General features: G+C 42.6%; 1 protein-coding gene across 1 annotated transcript in view; it reads right to left on the bottom strand.

The window, feature by feature from the left end:
• Positions 1 to 588: 588 nt before the first annotated feature.
• ABCC1 (ATP-binding cassette, sub-family C (CFTR/MRP), member 1) overlaps positions 589 to 19,070 on the bottom strand; it is a gene marked incomplete at its 5' end in the record, with an annotated part of 24,840 nt that continues 6,358 nt past the window's right edge. Inside the window, 16 exons of the mRNA XM_009876057.1 lie at positions 589 to 891; positions 2,116 to 2,310; positions 4,274 to 4,440; positions 5,751 to 5,909; positions 6,442 to 6,588; positions 7,630 to 7,731; positions 8,108 to 8,234; positions 8,730 to 8,929; positions 9,742 to 10,052; positions 10,654 to 10,861; positions 11,626 to 11,764; positions 12,864 to 12,948; positions 14,679 to 14,723; positions 16,544 to 16,721; positions 17,098 to 17,265; positions 18,260 to 18,436. Of these exons, the coding sequence (XP_009874359.1) occupies positions 783 to 891; positions 2,116 to 2,310; positions 4,274 to 4,440; positions 5,751 to 5,909; positions 6,442 to 6,588; positions 7,630 to 7,731; positions 8,108 to 8,234; positions 8,730 to 8,929; positions 9,742 to 10,052; positions 10,654 to 10,861; positions 11,626 to 11,764; positions 12,864 to 12,948; positions 14,679 to 14,723; positions 16,544 to 16,721; positions 17,098 to 17,265; positions 18,260 to 18,436 (2,517 nt within the window). The remainder of the gene's footprint in view (positions 892 to 2,115; positions 2,311 to 4,273; positions 4,441 to 5,750; positions 5,910 to 6,441; positions 6,589 to 7,629; positions 7,732 to 8,107; positions 8,235 to 8,729; positions 8,930 to 9,741; positions 10,053 to 10,653; positions 10,862 to 11,625; positions 11,765 to 12,863; positions 12,949 to 14,678; positions 14,724 to 16,543; positions 16,722 to 17,097; positions 17,266 to 18,259; positions 18,437 to 19,070) is intronic.

The raw sequence follows: 19,070 nt of genomic DNA, 5'->3' as shown, positions 1-19,070 counted from the left end.
GGATTCACCACCCGAGTCAGAATTCCTGAGCAAACTGGGTGTAAGATCAGGTACTGCACATCGCAACACACCACCTGCTGCACGGATTTGGTTTTGGAGTGATTGTCACTCTAGACATGCTTAAACACTGCTCTGAAGTTGACCGTGCTGTTTCCCATCAGCACTACTGACATACTACAGGGAACTTGCTGCTATACACTGTAAACACATGAAACCTTTAGGACAACGCGTAAAAGCATGAACCAGGTACAGTAAATGCCATAGTGAGAAAGTCTGGCACACATTATTTCACAAGAAAAATCTTTGGACTATAGTACTATACACCACAAAATGTTCCAAGCGCATCCTACAATAGATGGCTCATCAAATGAGGAATCAGCAAACAAGCAAATAACTAGCATTTGCAAAAGTGTTTTAAACAACAAAAAAGAGGGCTTCAGAACATAAGAGCAGATGAAAAGAAACAGCTCCTGTGAAGTTCTCTATGTCCTCGAACGTAAGGTGGAGTGATGCATCAATGACAGATTTCAGGCAAAAATTAAAAGTCCCTGGAGTGTTTTGCACAGTGTACATGTTTCTCCTAAAGCTGGCTAAAATTAATACTAAGGAGACTAAAAGAAAAAGAATAAATTGCATTTTTATGTTATTTCCATTCACCATACTCTGGCTGACTTCATTATGCCAGAAACTGAACTGTATGCGTCACACCAGCTCAGGGGAAGTTACAGTTCTCCCCGTTTATCAACTCCCTCTTCCCCACAGGAACTAGCCAAGTTCAAATGCTACACCAAGCCCGAATCTTTGGCCATGCTGTAGAAAATGCCTTTTTCCTGAAGTAGGTGGTCTGGGCTACCACACTCCACCACTTCTCCTCTGTCCAGGACTAAAACTCTGTAAAACAAGGGGAAAAAAAAAAAAATGGTCAGAAGAAGAAAGCCAGCAAACACAGATGTGTATGTACAGACACTGCAGCACAGCAACTATACGCAAGCAGAGACAGCCCAGACTGTATGAATGGACAGAGGTTCTCAACTCTGCCCTTCCTGACCTCACTGCAGATGGTCTGTCTGGTCCATTTTTTAACATCACATATGTTTACTCAGTCATTTGCAGGCAGCCATGAGACTTGTGACTGCCCTGAGCCAGCCAGAAGGTAGAGGGCAGCACTTCTTGTGAAGGTGAGGGTGGGTCACTCAGACCTCATAAAATCTGCAATAACCTTCCCAGAACACTGCACCACATCAATTACCCTTACACAACACAGCTTCTGCCGACAAACACAGAGCTTAGGCAAAACAAACACACAACCGGCATTACTAAGTTTACAAAGCAAGTAACCGCAGTCAGTAAAGCCAGAGCACAGCTGAAACGCTGCCTTCAGCCACCTCCACCCTGCAGAGCTGCTCACTAAAGCCCTTAGCAGGCACCACAGCACAGGGCTACTCACTACAGTGACTGAACTGGGTGTGCATCTGGTGACAGTACCGCTGGTGCTGGGCCTGGGAAAGGCGGTGCTCCTGTCTCTTTCACTACTGACAGCACAGAGAGGTCTACAAGAGCCTACAACAATCTCATCACCAGTTACTTTCCTCTCTGCCATTCTGTGATAAAACTGAAATTATGGGACAACAACTCTGCCCTCAACCACACACCTTAGCAAGGCAGCTGAGGATGAGGGAGGCCACAGGAACTATAATCAAAAGTGACAGAAAATGAAACATCAAACTTCAGACAAGCACAGGACCTGCCCCTTTGATTTGTTATGCTGTGTGAGCCTAGTTTAGGGCATGAGCTCCCTAAAGCTCTGATGCGTCTTCCAGCTGTGCCTAAATTAGGGCAAGACCAGGAACATACTCCTGTTCTCACCTCCTTCACCTTCCCAGAGAGAAATGGCACGACAGCAAGCACGACAGAGGGATCAGAGTTGCTCCCCAGGTCAAGCACAGACAGAACACACATACCCACCCCTCCCCAAAACAGGGATTCCAGCAGCTCTGCAGGAGGTAGCTAAAAATGCACAGGCAAACATTTAGCTAATGTGAAGATGCTCATTTAACTAGAGCACAATGCAGGTCACACATGCCATTCTTCAAGATAAAAGTGGTATTATTTTACCTTGTGTAGTCCATGATTGTGTTCAGACGATGTGCTATAGTTAATACAGTACATTCTTCAAATTGAGACCTTATTGTTGACTGTATAAGCTTATCTGTTTCAAGATCAACAGCAGCTGTGGCTTCATCTAGAACCAGGATTTTGGACTTCCTGAGCAGAGCTCGTGCCAGGCACACCAGCTGGCGCTGTCCCACACTATGCAGAAGGGATGAGAGAGTGGGGAAAAAGAGTCAGAACAAGTTTTCAGTATTCATTTTGAAGCCAAACAATTAATTCTAAGAACTATTAGGAGCAGTCAGCTTGGCTTTGCCAAGGGTAAGTTATGTTTGACCAATCTGATAGACTTTTATGAAGACATAACCAGGTGGATGGATGATGGCCATGCAGTGGATGTGGTCTATCTGGATATCAGTAAAGCATGTGACATCGTCTCCCACAGCATCCTCATAGGTAAACTGAGGAGTGTGGTCTGGATGACCAAGTAGTGAGGTGGGTCGCAAATTGGTTGAAGGGAAGAAGTCAGAGAGTTGTAGTCAATGAGGCAGAGTCTAGTTGGAGGCCTGCATCTAGTGGGGTCCCTCTGGGGTCAGTGCGGGGGCCAGTGCTTTTCCATATATTCATCAATGACCTGGATGCAGGATTAGAGAGCGTTGTCAGCAAGTTTGCTGACGACACAAAACTGGGAGGAGCAGTTGACACACCAGCAGGCTGTGCAGCCATTCAGAGAGACCCGGACAGGCTGGAGGGCTGGGTTGGAAGAAATCTTATGAAGTTCAATAAGGGCAAGTGCAGAGTTTTGCACTTGGGAAAGAATAACCCCATGTGCCAGTACAGGCTGGGGACTGACCTGCTGGAGAGCAGTGTAGGAGAAAGGGACCTGGGGGTTCTAGTGGACAGCCAGAAGCCCATGAGCCAGCAAAGTGCCTTCGTGGCCAAGAAGGCCAACGGCATCCTGGGGTGTGTTAGAAGGGAAGTAGCTAGTAGGTTGTGCCCTTCTCCTCTGCCCTCGTGAGGCAAAAGAGAGACAGGGAACTGCTCGAGAGAGTTCAGTGCAGAGCCACATAGATGATTAAGGGAGTGGAACATCTCCCTTACGAGGAAAGGCTGGAGGAGCTGGGTATCTTTAGGTTGGAGAAGGAGTCTGAGGGGTGATCTCATGAATGTTTACAAATACATCAAAGGGGAGTGTCCGGAGGATGGAGTCAGGCTCTTTTCAGCGACGTCCAATAACAGGACAAGGGGCAAGGATACAAGCTGGAACATAAGAGGTTCCACAAAATATTAGAAAAAACTTTTTCACAGTGAGGGTGACAGAGCACTGGAACAGGCTGCCCAGGGAGGTTGTGGAGTCTCATTCTTTGGAGACATTCAAAACCTGCCTGGACACGTTCTTGTGCGATCTACTGTAGGTGATCCTGCTCTGGCAGGGGGGCTGGACTAGATGATCTTTTGAGGTCCCTTCCAACTCCGAACATTCTGTGATTCTGTGAACTCCTCTAAAGTACAGGTGCCAAGAATCCAGCAGAATAGATGACATCAGTCTTAACACTTCACTGCAGAGTATCTAACAGCATCTGAAGCTACATCCCCCTCACAACAGTGTCTCGGTAACAGAGTAAGAGAATACCTTCGGCATAACCACATCAGGCTGATTCCCGGAATCAATGTAGTGCTGTGGACTGGACTTCAAATGGTTTCTACAGACTGAACGTATATCTCTGTGAAGTAACAAGCTAACAACTTCCTTAGAAAAACCGCATCTTTTGGGCAAGGGCCATGGAAAGTTCAGAATATCCACTACAAGTAGCAGGCTGCTGCTACTAAAACCCTTTCCAAGATTGTCCAAGCTGCCAAACCTCACAACATTCTGAGTATTTCTTTAATTACTTTAAATTGACAAACTTGAGTTTAAAATACACTGAATCAAACCTAGTTGGCTGATTGCCTGGTCGTGCATTAAGAATTACCCAGCTCCCTCCCCGCGTTCTCATATACACTGCACTGCTATTGCGAGGGTCAAGCTACGCACTGTCCCGAGTGAGCTGTGAAGCTTCTGGACGTGGAAGGTCTCGTTGCAGATGGGAGGGCACACACGCACCTCTCTCAGTTCTCATTTAGTTCTTAAGGCAATTTTCACAAGCATGGCTCTTTTACATACCTGAGGTTCTCTCCACCTTCAGCACATTCATGATTAAGTTTATCAGGAAGGGACGACACAAAGTTTTTCAGGTGAGCCAATTCCAAAGACCTCCAAATGTCTTCATCGGAGTGTTGGTCAAAAGGATCAAGATTCATACGCAGAGAGCCAGAAAACAGTATGGGATCCTAGTCATAGGAAGAGTTAATAGACAATGCACACAGAACGTGGCAAGTCCTCCAAAAATATTTCTTAGATAGAAAGGAAAACAACACGTCCAGATGCAGCTGCAAGCCAGCCACTCTACCGAATTTAGGAATGAGACCTCATTTTTTCCCATAACAGCAAGTTACTGTCCCTCACTCTCATTCCTCTTGGGGGCCTGCCCTCTGTCAACTATGACACTCCAGATCTTTCCATGAGTCAGTAACTCATGAATCCAGAACAGAAAAATAAAAAAGCAGAAACAAACAAACAAAAACCACCAAAAAAACCAATCCACCAGCCAACTTTCTTTTTACTGGGCTACCAAATTAAAGAACATGCACTGTCTGCCCAGTCTTCTGCCAGCAGGGACTACTAGGTCAACTTTCCACTTCCTTGGGAATTGCACCATCTGCAAATATTTCAAAAGTCTTCAGCTGCAATATTAATGAAATTAACGCTTTTTTTTCCTTGGACATGGAGAAATACTATTCTGGAGATGCTTCTGACCTAATAGTGTTAGTGACGTAAACTGATGAAAAGGAGAAAGCAAAATCCACCCCAAATTTCCAAAGGAAGTGGTGCAGAATGCTTCTTACAGTGCGCTTGGTTTTGACATTGTGCTACAACCGGGATTTATATAAACACATTTTATGGTCTTACTTTGAATCAGAAAAGGCAGGCAATAGAAGCTACACAGTAAGAACAAGAAAACTCAAGACTTGTAAGACCAGTGCTTGTAAAGTCGTATTTACAGACATTCTGGACGATCAAACCCACAGTTGCTGGGGGCTAGACTGGGACGGTTACACACATGTTTCTGTGAGTGAACAGTACTGCATACCTCGCTCACAAGATCCTGCCAGTCAGAACGCTCTGTACAAAGGCCCGAAGAGTGCCTATCAAGCCTGAAACAGCAATGCAAAAACCTAATCCCTCACAACTAGACTACACAGTAACTTCATTCAATTTTTAAGAAGAAAGAAACAAACACAAGTGGAAATTGATCTCTCAAATCCTCCCCGGAGGGCTCTCCACAAGTGGAAACACTTAGACTTCACTTCCCCTCTGCTGGCCAAAAGAGCAATGGTCCCAGTTAACTAAGGGACTCCATCCAGTGTTCAGCTGGGATGAGATCTCCCCACTCAGGCAAAGCTCTGGCATTTAAGTGATCAGCATGGGGTGCTGATCACAGCTATAGATCAGAACAAGAACAATTATATTCTCCCCAGTACATTACAGAAACCATGTTGTTACAGAACAAATTCTGGTAATGGCAGGATGTTGCACCTACCTGAGGGATGATGGTGATCTTGAAGCGCAAGTCATGGAGCCCGATCTTCGCAATATTAATTCCATCAATAATAATTTCTCCCTCAGCTGCTTCATTAATTCGAAACAAACCTAAAGTAAGCGAGGACTTTCCAGCTCCTGTTCTTCCAACTATTCCAATCTGGTGGGATACAAGGAAGCAGGAGCAGACAGACACATATATCATCATTAGATTGACTAGATCCAGAGAATTTACTCTGAAGTTCCTTTTTTTTCTTGCAGAGTCTCACCTGGCAACTTCTGCCTCACTACATCAGAGCTTCCCCCTTCATTTAGTAGCTCATTTTCTTGAATCTATAATTAATCTAATCTCTCTTCAATCTGTACTCCTCTTAGCTTATGGTAAAGAAATTAACAAAATTTCCTCGGAAAGGGAGAAAAGACAGCATAAACCCCGCTTTCTTATGAAATCAGACCAAATGATACTTCACAAGCCCACATGACAGTCCATCTTTATCCCATGATACAGGACACACCCTGGAAAGGATAAAAGAGCCCCCTACATCAACCAGTTGCCATAAGACTGATTCTATAGAAGCTCTTCTAGCTCTTAAGGACCGAAGACACATCACAAAACCGGGTTAGACCTCTCTTTGCCTTATGCATGCAGACTTACAAGCAGTGACACTCTATTATAAACTCAAGTTCATTACCTTCTCACCCCCATTTATGGTAACATTTATGTTTTTCAGAACCAAATCCAAATCTTCCTGGTAACGTAAACCATAGCCTCGAAACTCAACCTTCCCTTCCTCAGGCCAGGTACTTGCTGGGGCGGTTTGTTCAATACTCCATTCGGCCTGGAAGAACCACAGAAACTTATCTGGTCAGTCCTGCCTTCAACCAGACATGGGCTCAGAGGACTCAAAGAAAGCAATTAAGAAAAATCCTTGTTAGTGTGTAATTCACAAAAGGAACTGTGATGATGATGAGAAAAGAGAGAAAGAGCTGCCCCAAGGCAGATGAAATGGTATATGTAAGCCAAGGGCTTTGCTATCCCAAGTGCCACTTGCTGGATAAACTTTCCTGTCACAAATAGCAGAATCATACAGCTAGCATATTCAGGTAAGGTGCTTGCACACCCCCATCACAGTGAGGAAACCACTGGGGAAGCCAGATATGCAACTAGAAGCAGTTTCACTGAGACATAAGCACTAAAATATTAACAATCTGGTAAAGTAAACAGCTGCTGCCTCAGCCTCCCACAGAGATGCAAGAGGAGAGAACACACCCTGCTGCGTTCACCACCAGTGCTAAACAAAAAAGCTTTTAACTGTACAAACACTGGTCTGCTAGCAGAATCTGAAACAAATTCTAGTAAGATTCCTCATAAAGTTTGGCTGCAAAAATAATGACTCAAGTCAGGTTCAAATGACAGGCATGGCAAAGAGAAGTCATGGGGAATTCTGTTCTGTAGCCAAAAGGGGCACAACTGCAGATGTAATGAGTTGTTAGGTGATTTGAATCAAAACAAAACCATGTTAAACCTCTTTACTCGCCACACTGAGAGCAAAATGAAGAACATGCTAAAAAAGAAAATGTTTAAGAGCTTAGGAGGTTGAAAGATTTCTATAGCTCCACTGCTTGGCCCAAGACAGAACAGTATTTCCTAAATAACACTGTGTAAATATCAGTGCATACACCTCAAAAGCACCCACAGGAACTACCACCGAGATACAGCCTGTCCCTCAAGGGAGGGCACTGATAGCACTATGCTCTGCCCCATGCCACAGCTCAGAGGACGTGCCCAGCTGCACCCTCCAACTCAGCCAGCCAGGCTGTGGGCGAGACCTCAGAACAGGGCACCGGCTTCTGCACGTGTGGTGGACATCTCAACGTACCTCCTTCTCCATTTCAGCGTATTCTCTGACTCTTTCAACAGCGACAAAGTTGGTTTCCAGCTCAGACGACATGCGAACTAGCCAGTTCAAGTATGCTGTAATCTGCAAGAAGAAAAGAAGTGTAGAAGCAGTTTATATTAAATACGTAACAAAACAACCAAAGCACTGCAAGTTCACAGAATGCATAAACACAGATGAGATCTTGACTAATCAGTGCTGGGCAGCAGAAAAGTCCAGATGCCGTTAATACACAGGAGATGAGTCATCTCAGCCACGTTCCCCTCAAACAGACGGGATACAGAAGGAACTTCTCAGCATCTTTCCAGGTGCTACTTTTAATTCCAATTATCTTCCTATGCTCTTTACATTAGTTTTCCCTCAAAAGCTTGACAAGGTTCTGACTTTCTGATGCAGTCTTACAATTCAGAGCCTTTTCTAAAAAAAAAAATAAAAACAAACAAAAAACAGGTAAAATTACCTGCAGTGAGTAGGACACTGAAAGGCCAACCAGTCCTGCACTGAGTTTGTTGCGTGCAATCACCGCAAACAGTGCTGCAAAGAGGACAATACAGTTGCCCACATATTCGAGACGGACAGCCAGCCACCTGCAAGACAGAAAAATGTAACACATATTTCTGGTAATTCATCTACAGAGAATTAGGAATGTGGCCAATCAATGTTCTGTCACACATCTTGTTTTCAAAAAGGTTAGTAACAGGACATCTGCGTACTGCCAGTGACACAGAATCCGCAAGATATTTGAGGTTCTGTTCCAGCAGTGTGTAAACAGAGGCATCCAAAATCAATAAACCTTTCAAGTGCATAAACTCCTGTCTTAGTTCAGAAAGCAACTGTGGTTAACATCGGGATCAATGAATCAAAACTTTAAAACAAAAATATTACCCAGGAATTCTCAAAGAAAAAAAAATTCAGAAGTAATCTTAATTCCATCACAGAAGTTTAAGCTGAACATCTGTGAAACAGGCACACCCATACAGGCTTCCCTACCCTGGACAAGCATGCTGAAAGCTGTGACTGACAAGTGCAGAACCACGTCTTCCCAATAGAATTGCCTTCTAATATTTCACGCCCACTGTTACCTGTTTGCAACAATGCCTGCATAATAAGCCTTCTGATTTTCATCCACTTTCATGTCATTCTGCTTTATGAAACGTTCCTGCTCCTCAAAGGCTCGAATGACACTGACTCCCAGGAGAGTCTCATTGAAGTGAGAATATACAGGAGAACGACTGACAGACTCAAGGCGTTTCAGCTGGCGAGAAGTGGCCACGTAAAATCTCTGCAAATTAGAGTTTGAGAATTATCGTTATATCCAAACTGTCTGAAAAGGCAAAGGGAATAAGAGAGTTCCCTGCCATTTGGCCTGTTAGTTTCAGAGATTCAACTTACACATGGGAAATATGTGCCTTCTCCAACACTTTTAGGCCTAAAAAGACCATCATATACACTCTGCTGTCTTTAAACAACTACCAGTCAAACCATCTCATGGAACAGCATGTAAGTTTAGTTCAACAGTATAACACACACACAGCCCTGCCTTTAAGAAAAGAGACCAAGAGATTCACTAATTCAACAAAGTCAAAACCCAGCTTCTTTCCAATCTGTACTGGCTCTGCTAGATTTCTAAGAATAAAGCAAGAGCGAATCAAGCATACCCTGTATACAGAAGACAGGAGGGAAGGCTGCTGTAATTTCTTTTGCTCTGAAAACAACGTTCTGATCAAATAGGCACATCAGCAATGCACATATACTCCTCTAAAGGTTACTCTTCTCTTTGGAAACAAGTTTCAGAAAAGCCTGTATGTTTTCCATATTTGGCTTCCGAGCAACCAAGCTATATAAAATTTCCTCTAAATCTAATAGCATTTTTATTAAAGGATTATCTTCTGTACAGAAGTCATTCCACACCTGACCATGGAAGGAAATGCTCTGCTAACATCAGCTAATCAATAAACCACGCAAAGCGTAGTCAAGCACGACTCAACTCACGCATATTAAAACCGAGCCCTGAGCAGAGTCAGAAAAGAACTGCCTTAAACAGCAGAGGATGAGCAACTGCTGATCCCAGTGTCCCCAGGTAAAACCCCCTACCTGCACAAACAAGTAGACAATTCCCAGAGGTGGAATAACTGCAGCAGCTATGGGTGTAGCCAGCAGGATGATGATACAAGCCCCAATCACGTTAAATGTCGAGCCCATGAACATCTTAATGATTGGTGGAATGGTGGAGTCAATGATATCTATCTCCTTAGAGAAACGGTTCACCAGATTTCCACTGGGTGTACGTTCAAAGAAACTCATTGGAGACCTGAGGACATTGTGCAGCAGGTTAAGGTGCAGGTGTCGTGAAGCAATTATTCCCCCTATTGACACAGCCATCGAGTAGCCAAACACAGCAACACCTAGAAAAGAAGACTTGTTTTTAATGCTTCCACCACTAGCACAAAACATTTTCCTTCATTTTGTGATCACTTAGCATTAGCTATCTCTAGTACAATAATCCTGAAAACTGGGGTTCACTACAGGCAGACTCAGCAATTACTCCAAGGAATTAAACAAAAGAAAAAAAAAAAATCAGTGAAGACACCACACTTCTCTCAAGGAAGAAGTGTGAAATTCAAGCACTTTCCTTCAGTAAATACCATTGAATTTTAAGGTGATAGTTTATATTGCAGGATTTTTATGGCAATTCTGAAGTGGAGTAGTGTTACCAATTCCTGGCTCCTCAGTCTCTGCAAATCACTTTCATTCTTGCTTTGTATAAACCAAAAAGAACAAAAAACACATTCGCTAACTGAATAACTTTTTACGTTGGTTTATTTGCCTTTTTTTTTTAAATTCATTGGAGTTTTTAATCTTTATGTGAGTGAATAAAAAAAAAAAAAAATCAAAAAACCACCCAAGCCCTTAAACCTCCACTGCAGTTCTGAGGATACAAGGTTGCCAAGAGCATCAGAAACATCCTGAACCAGCTAATTTTCAAATAGGTAAAATCAAGCAAACCTTGAGAACATCCCAGCGCTCCATACACTCCCAGTCTCATATCTGTGTATTGCTGTGTCCCATTGATAACAGGATCATCTGTCCATAAACTTAGCCAGTAGTTGGAAGCCAGGGAGGCTACATGAGTACATACAAAGAAGAAAATGCTCAAGAAAGAGATAAAGAGTCCGATTGCTTTCATGTAGTCCCAGTAAACCGTTGCCTTTACCTGAAGACAAAAGGGGGGGAAAAAGTATTTGTATCGCAGATTAAGTTTCAAAGTCAACAGTTTCCCCTGTTACAACCTCTATTTAAAGTCCATATCCCTGTATCAGGCTGTAAAAACAAAGAGTTGCACTCTAGAGAGACACTGCTTGGAAACCCAAGCTGCAAAGTGTTCTGTGCCAAACCTGACCAAGGTAGTCACATATCTTTTCCTTGCCTTCTAAGGAAAGGGTAAAGTAGGGATAGAGCTTCCTGAAGTAGCAAAGAGCATTAGTCGCAGAGCAAAAAATTTCACTGAGGAGTTCCAGATTTTGGCACTCACTTTTATCACCAAATTATATAGTCCTTAATTAAATTCTTGCTCCAGTTAGCTTATATCCTGTGATCTACCTTTAACTAGAGGAATCAAGCAACACTGTTAGGAGGTGTAAGTGCCACCTTTCCCCTCTCAGGTTTCTCAGAAAGTCCTGGGTATCCTGGGATTAGACGCTCATGTCCACACTGGAAATTTAGCTTACATTCACCTGAGTCAATTCAGCTCCTAATGTTTCATTAGGTCACCTAATATGTCACAGCCTCTCTCCAAGAAATAGCTGCAAGGTTTTAATTTCTTCCTTTAAACTTTGATGTGGTCAGGCCCATCATCTTACACAAAAGTTTGGTATCCGCACTCTTTCTGCACGCAAACCTGGGGCTCAAGTTTGGGAGAAGAGGGCACAGCAACAGTTCCATGAAGTACTACTCGACAGCAGAAATGGGAGACCTTACCCTGCCGGTCTTTGCTGTGTCGGCTTCTGTCAGTTTCCAGGAATTCTTTTCAGCAAGTGGCTTCTGCAGCTCAGCTGTGCTGCTCTGGTGCTGTGACTTCCCGGTGTCTCTGCTGTATGTTGAAGAGTTACTGAGTTGCCTGTGTGAAGATACTTATTTTTCAGTCTTGGTGTTACAGGCCAGGTGTTTACTTCTTAAACAAACACAGCCTCAAGTAAGTGGTTTACATAATGCCAGTGATAACCTCCTAGTCGGCCATCATCAGGCCACTGGTTACTATTACTTCCCTCCTCCTCTCGCGGTGCGTTCTTTCATTCTCCCTGCAAACACTCAGTTCTCAATTATGCGTCTTCAGATACAAGTAACAGCCTAGCCAAAGTCTTGGTTGAGCAATCAAACTCAAGAAAGAAAAAAGCTTGGTGATCATCAGCCTTTATAAGCTCTACCATCATATACAGTGCAGCCACTGATGCGCAAAGAGGCCCCACACTGGCAGGCAATTACTCCCAGGCACTCATTAGCTTCCAGAAACACCGTATCTCTAGAGCGCCATAAGGATAAGGCATAGACTGTGAGATTGATTTTAGGAAGGTATAATCAGTGATCATCTTGGGCCTCTCAAGCATGACAGCAGCTGTACTAGGACAGACTAAAGGTCTGACATCCCCTCTGACAGCAGGCAACTGCAAATGCCTTGGGAAAGTGTATCAATGTCTTGCTACAACACAATTCTAGCTTCACACCGAAGAAACAGCGACGCAAGAGCTCTGTATGCCCAGGTGCTAGCAACTGGGTAGACTGGGATCCAGGGGTAGCTACTGGGCAGACTGAGAGCCTGAGCTCAGGCAGGGGAGGGATCCACCTTCTACACACACACATGTCAGATGCTCACTAGTGAACAGGGTGAAGCTGTTCCATGCAGTGTTTGTGTTGATGCTCTAAGTGTCCGTGACCTGTGTAGCTGGGCCACGTATGTGTGTGGTGTGTCTGTATGCTCCAGGTGCACGTGCCTGCTGGGAGTACATTTTCAGCCTTGCTACTCTTGGACCTGGAGCCACAAAGCAGCAGCCACCTCACCTCTCAGGCTGCTGGATCTGCCATGCTACATTTTCCTCCAGCAAATACCATAAACAGCAAATTACTGTTTGCCCACAACTGAGTAACAGGATGAAAAGGGGGCAAGGTGCAACAGAGGAAAAAAGAAAACAAAACAGAAAGGAAAGCAAGCAAGCACACACCTATGCATCAACTTTCCAGTGGCTTCATTCACAAGGACTCCATTTTCTATAGGCTTTCCTTCCGTTCCAGATGGACTACTTGTATCTGGGAGGGGTGAAAAAGTAAATATGAAAAGGTAAGCAAAAAGATACAAAGTTTCATTTCAATCCTAAATGTCAGATGCAGTCCTAACATGCAAGCAAAGGAGGAAACACAGCTAACATTTATTTTTCAACCAAATGTAGGTCAGTAATAATAATGTAATATAATTATGAGAATATACTTGATATTTAAGCATGCAATACCAAGTCACACTATGACTCACTCTGTGAGGGGGGGGAAAAAATCCACAAAGCAGTCCAACCACTCTTTTCCACATCTCTTACACAGTTAACTAAACAATATTTTAATTTGCGAATGCAAGGAGAAGCCATTTTAAGAAATTATGGAATAAAAGTTGTAAGAACAGAAGGCAAGTACTATTAACTTTGAGACTTCCTGCAAAATTAAGCAGGAAGCAACATGCAAAAGCCTGTTGTTTTTAACCAACCATAGGAATTAGATTTGTTCAAGCATCAGATCTTTCAATAAATGTCACTTCTTAAAAAAAAAAATTCTTGTTAACCCACAACATCCCGTTTGTAACAGGATGCATCACACACAAGGCAACTCTAAAACATTTCACAGAACCTGTCAGCTTGAAATATTAGGCTTTCTATAAGCAACATGATTCAGCGTAATACAGTGCAAGGAGAAAAATTTCCATGTTCAATTTAGCACTTGAAAACAGAGTTTCATTTAAGTTCAGAACTTGTAACAAAAATAATTTTGCATTCTACAGGGTTTATGCACAAAAAAGCCCACATGCATCTATTCAAAAGATGTGGGAAAATTTGTTTAGATCAAGCATCTGAAATTTTCATGGTTTTATACTAAAGTGAAATATATATACATAAAACAATTCACCAGTACGTTAAACATGGACTGCGTGAACATAAAGCTGTTCCCTCCTGTGTTTGCAATACTGAGCATTAGCTCATTACTCTAAAAACCAAAAGCTAAACTGTTCAGCATGATCTAGAAGCAGAAAATGTGAAAAAGCAAAGAGTTCAATGATTTAGTTCCCATTTTTAGAGAAATGAGAGCAAACCAATATGCTTAAAATAACTGCTGGTTATTTTTAAGCACTTGACAGCATCTCTTTCGAAAGGGTCCAACATAAAAACCCGCAAGCATTCCAGCGTTGCACTGCTTTCAGAACATCACTGAAAAGTTTTCAACCCACACAAACAAACCAAAACCACAAATAAGCCACCCTGCCCTAACAGTTCTTAAATTTGATTTCATGTTGTAGGCTACAATGATTTCCTACTTATACTGTATTCACCTCTTGAGAACAAAAAACGCTCAAGATTGCCATAGTAAATCTGATATGTGCACCTAGGGTACAAGTTCACTAACGAGCACTCGGCTGAAAAATGTGTCTGGAAACATTACAAAGGAACAGCTGCAAAGTACTGAATAACACAGAGGAGAACAAAAAGGGCCTTTGTGGCTCAGTCATGAATGACGCCTCTCTGGGTAAGCTCACTACACTCGTAAATCCAGGGTGTATCTTTAAAGTTTATTTAAAACTTCCTCATGGTAGCATTTGAGATAAAGAATCACTGCTGATGAGTTATCTACAAACTGTCACAGCATCACACAAACAAGTACCATGCAAACCAAGCAGATACTTTCTATCATGCGGACAAAATTCTTTTAATAACTTCGTAAATGATCTGTAGCTACTCATATTACTGCAACACAACCACTAACGTGGCAAAAAATGTTACCTGTTTCCAGAGGGTGAATCATTCCTTCTAATGAAGGATCTGAGTCTAAAAGTATATATAATTAACTTTTTCCAGAACACAATCATTTTCAAGCTTTACAATCACAAACACATCCAAGCAGCACAACTTAAACCAAAAAACAATAAAAGCACAAGGCAGGATCAAATTTGCTGAAATAGACCTTTCTTTTTAATCCCAAGGCTGATCTCTAAGGTCCCCTCCAGCCTATGCCATTCTATGATTCTATGACACAGTCAAAAAAGACAACCTTGAGGAAAAAGAAAAAATCCAAATCAGATGGCTACAAGTGAACAATTAAGAAACTTCCCTGATTTGGGTGTTTCTTCAGGTCCAGACTCCACAACATTTGGAAAAGAGTCAACACATCTCAATACCTAACTCTTAGTTTCCCAGGAGTCAGAAAGGAGAGAAGCACCCAATCATCCCTAAAGGCATCACACAAACCATCTTAACTACCCAACACTGCCATTAAGCCTAAACCTCACTCTGTTAGAACGAAGCACAGCCACAAAATGCAAGTGTCATACACTGAAGACTATTAACAAGTCTGATTGTGCCCAAAGTACCTACAGGAGCACCTAGAGAAACTACACATAGGTCAGCCTTGTTCTGTTTCATAAAATCTCTTTGAGCAGTGCTTTTCCCAGTGGGAGACTCCACCCATATAGCACTTGCTCTTTACACGCAGTACCCACCCAAAATCAATGTCCCGGGCTGCGTAACAACAAACAAGATATAGCAAGAGACCTTTCCAAGAGGAGAGCTGGCCCACAGCGGGGTATCCTGACCATGAGCCTCAGCTCATCACCCCCAAATCCAACTCCCCATCAAGGATAGCTTGACGCAAGAGAGGGAGCCAGGAGAAGATGTCACCTTGCACATCCGGGAGACAAACTGCTCCTTCACAGCCTCCAAGGGCAGTCTGTGCCTCAGCCTGGACAGCTGAGGGCAGCTTCAGAGAGCAAGGCAGACCATCGCAGCCCTCACACAAGCAACTTTCAAATGAACATCAGGAGCAGCCCCCGGGCAAACAGTCATTCAACAACTCTTTAATGCTTCACAGCCTCATCCCTGCAGCTAAATGTGGCACCAGTTCTGTTTCACCCGTGACTGGCATATAAGAAGTAAACTATAAAACACCTCTGCTTTCCATCTAGGGAATGGGCTTTCCAAATGGGAGTTAGTGGGAAAAGTGGGGTTAATCTCTTCTCTGTTCTGGAGAGCCTGCTCTGCAGCACCCTATTTGCTCTCACACAGGCCTCAGGCACATGCCAACAATTTAACCTCAATCAGCACAGTACAAGCACCCACTCACACTTTTTTGGGTGAGCATATGGAGGACTAAGTATCGGGAAATCACGACAGGCAAGTCGCTGAAAAAAACAGGCTGGAAGCAAGAGACTAAGTTCCCTTATTAAAATCCGGTATTGCAATCATCTAAGAATATTCCTCTATCAGAGCAGCTCTGCAGTTGTTTTGTAAAGCAGAAGCAGGAGTCAGTGACATCAGCTAGAAAAACAAGCTGCTGCTTCCTCCACTCCATCCCCAAGGAAGCTATCTGCATAAAGAAGACAATCTAATAAGCACAGGAAAGGTGTATTAACTCCAGCCTTTACTTGATCTTGCAACTATCTGAACTTTGCTCTGAGAGGAATTTTACCACAGATCCACTCCATATTTTCCTAAATTTTAATTTAATCTCACAACCTTCAACAGCCTCAAAACTTAAGTACCTCTGCCTAAAGAAACATCACAAGAAATAGTAATGTTTCTTAACTTTCCTCCCATTACTAAGAACATATCACGCACCAGGTTACACCACGAGAACTTACCTGTAAGCTTACTGCTGTTCTCTGCGCTTTGTTCAGTATTAGCATATGTACGAAGAAACTCAGCAAAAGCCCCATCTTGCTTCAGCAGCTCCTGGTAGGAGCCCATCTCAGAGATTTCTCCATCAGACATCACCAGAATTGTATCCATTTGAGGCAGATAGTTGACTGCATGAGTTACCAAAACCCGTGTCTAAATAGCAAAAGAATAAAAAAAAGTTTTTCTAACATGTCAAATTAGTAAGTACAATGGTTGAACTACTGCTCTTGTTGGTTGAATTCTGTGTATAACACAATAATAACTAGGGACAGGCATGCAGCATTTTTAAGAGAGAATACTGTCCTTGTCTTGATTTTTCCACCAAAGAACACTGAGTTACAGAAACCAGAGCACAGTTCATTATAAAAACTCTGTGTTTTATAGAAGTCCTCTAAAAATCTTAGCAGGATCCTTTCATTTTTCAGATGTTTGAAACAAAATTCTGACTATGCAGCTTGATAAACTTGGTCATTTGAACTCAAACAGAAACAAATAATTCCCTAGTGACAACTATCTCACTATGACATACTTTGTTTTTCAGAATTCCTTTTGGTCCAATAACTTTTTCAAAAATATGTTTCCCAACATGAGCGTCAACAGCTGATAAAGGATCGTCAAACAGATAGACATCTGCATTACAGTAAACCGCCCGAGCAAGACTGACTCGTTGTTTCTGTCCTCCAGACAAATTCACACCCTGGGGAAACAAGAAAATACGATCTTTTATTTACAGCTGAAAACAGATGTCTTGCTACAGTTTGTGAAAGACACGAGCCAAAGGTGGTTTATGCAAATTCGAGAAATTTCAGCATTCTATAAAACTCATTTTCATCACAAATAATTTCATTACTACAATAACACAATCACCATCAAAATCCTCTTGAAGGAAGAATATCTATTAAGTTCTCACTGTCAGTGAGTGGCTAGTAAAAAGCCAGTAACAACAACAAAAGTGTTTGCTATTCTTGTAAAGCAATTAACCCAGCTGACCTACCTAAGTCTGTACACTTAGAGGCCACTTTCCTTCTCAGCTGTGTTCCTGGAGCGCTGCCCATGATTTAATAAACAATCTCTGTTCACACTCCACGATTTCACTGAGCTGCACCCTTTACTGAATCTGAGGTGGGCAGCTCTACCTCCCCCGTAACTAGGCAGGGGGCAAAGCACACATGCCTGTACACCCCTGCACCTCCAGGTGCAGAACAGCCAGCAGCTGACATACCCGTACCCTGCTGGAGACTTGCTTGGGGAACACCTGGTCCTGCTCCCATAGCAGAGCACTACAACATCTGTGCAGGTTTCCAAATTCCACTCCACTCATACTTCGGCAGCCAAGGGCCTGTTTTGGGGTGGTGGGGTTGTTTTGGGGGAAGGGGCATTGTTTGCTTGTTTTAAATGAAGCTGAAGTGCTCAGAAGATTCTGCTCTTCCTGTTCACATGTACTTTCTGCCCAATGACCATGGCAACTTAGAAAAATTAAAAATTTAATTGCAAGATGGTTTTGCATTTGTAATTGAGGACAGGTTTCCTCCCCTTTGAGGATTAAGACAAGGAAAACAATGTCCAAATTTGCCTCTAGAGGACTTGTACTCTGAATATTTTAAATTCAATACAACGTTAAGATAAAGTAGAAGTCCCATGGCCTTAACAACAAGCAACGGCAGTGTTATGGTAGAGGGGTACTTAAATACCTTTTCTCCTATTTCTGTTTTGTCTCCTGTAGGAAGAATCTCTATATCAGGCAGCAGTGCACAAGCCTCAATCACACGCTTGTACCGGCTCTCATTCATCTCCCTTCCAAAGATAATGTTATCTTCCAGAGTTGCATTTTGGACCCAGGCTTGCTGAGGAACGTAGGCTACTGAGCCCTGCAAGAAAAATGAAGTTCCTTATTCAGTCCTTTAGACTAAAAGTCTGCCCAGAAAGGCAAAGCACAGCAGGGTTTTGAGAGGCAGGCAGTGCTAATCGCTTCACAAAATGCCTATGGTCATTTGAAAATTGCACAAAATAGTTCTTGGGCTACCACCTCCTCCAAAATGTTATTTTTATAATCCTTTCTACAAGTGTATATAGCAAATCGTGTTGGTGAAAAACGAAGGACTTCAAACAAAATATGACTTGCTAATATAAACCTGGAGGAAAGATTTGTTTAGAGAATATGTTTGCACAATTACGGAGTGTCAAAAGTCATTAGTTCTTTTGTATAGTTATAAATTATGTTCTGCATAAAACAACTTGGAATAAAACTGTTTAAAAAATGCTTATCCCTGCCAAGAGATATCTGCAAAAAGTAGTGCCAGCAGTTTTTGTATAAAAGTCACTTCAAAGGAAGAGACTGAGCTACTGCAAAGTATACTGCTTTGAAGATTACTTCTGCCTTCTTTTTCTGCACAAATAATCAGTGATTCAAATCTCACCTACTTTATTTTTCCAGAACTATTTTGGAGGTGACCAAATGTGAACTCTTAAATGCAACATACTTGTTTTGCTCTTAAAATAAAT

This window comes from Apaloderma vittatum, unplaced genomic scaffold, assembly GCF_000703405.1.
Source record: "Apaloderma vittatum isolate BGI_N311 unplaced genomic scaffold, ASM70340v1 scaffold28640, whole genome shotgun sequence".
Taxonomy (NCBI): Eukaryota; Metazoa; Chordata; class Aves; order Trogoniformes; family Trogonidae; genus Apaloderma; species Apaloderma vittatum.
The sequence above is the reverse complement of the archived record's forward strand: the minus strand, read 5'-3'. Positions and strand labels throughout refer to the sequence as shown.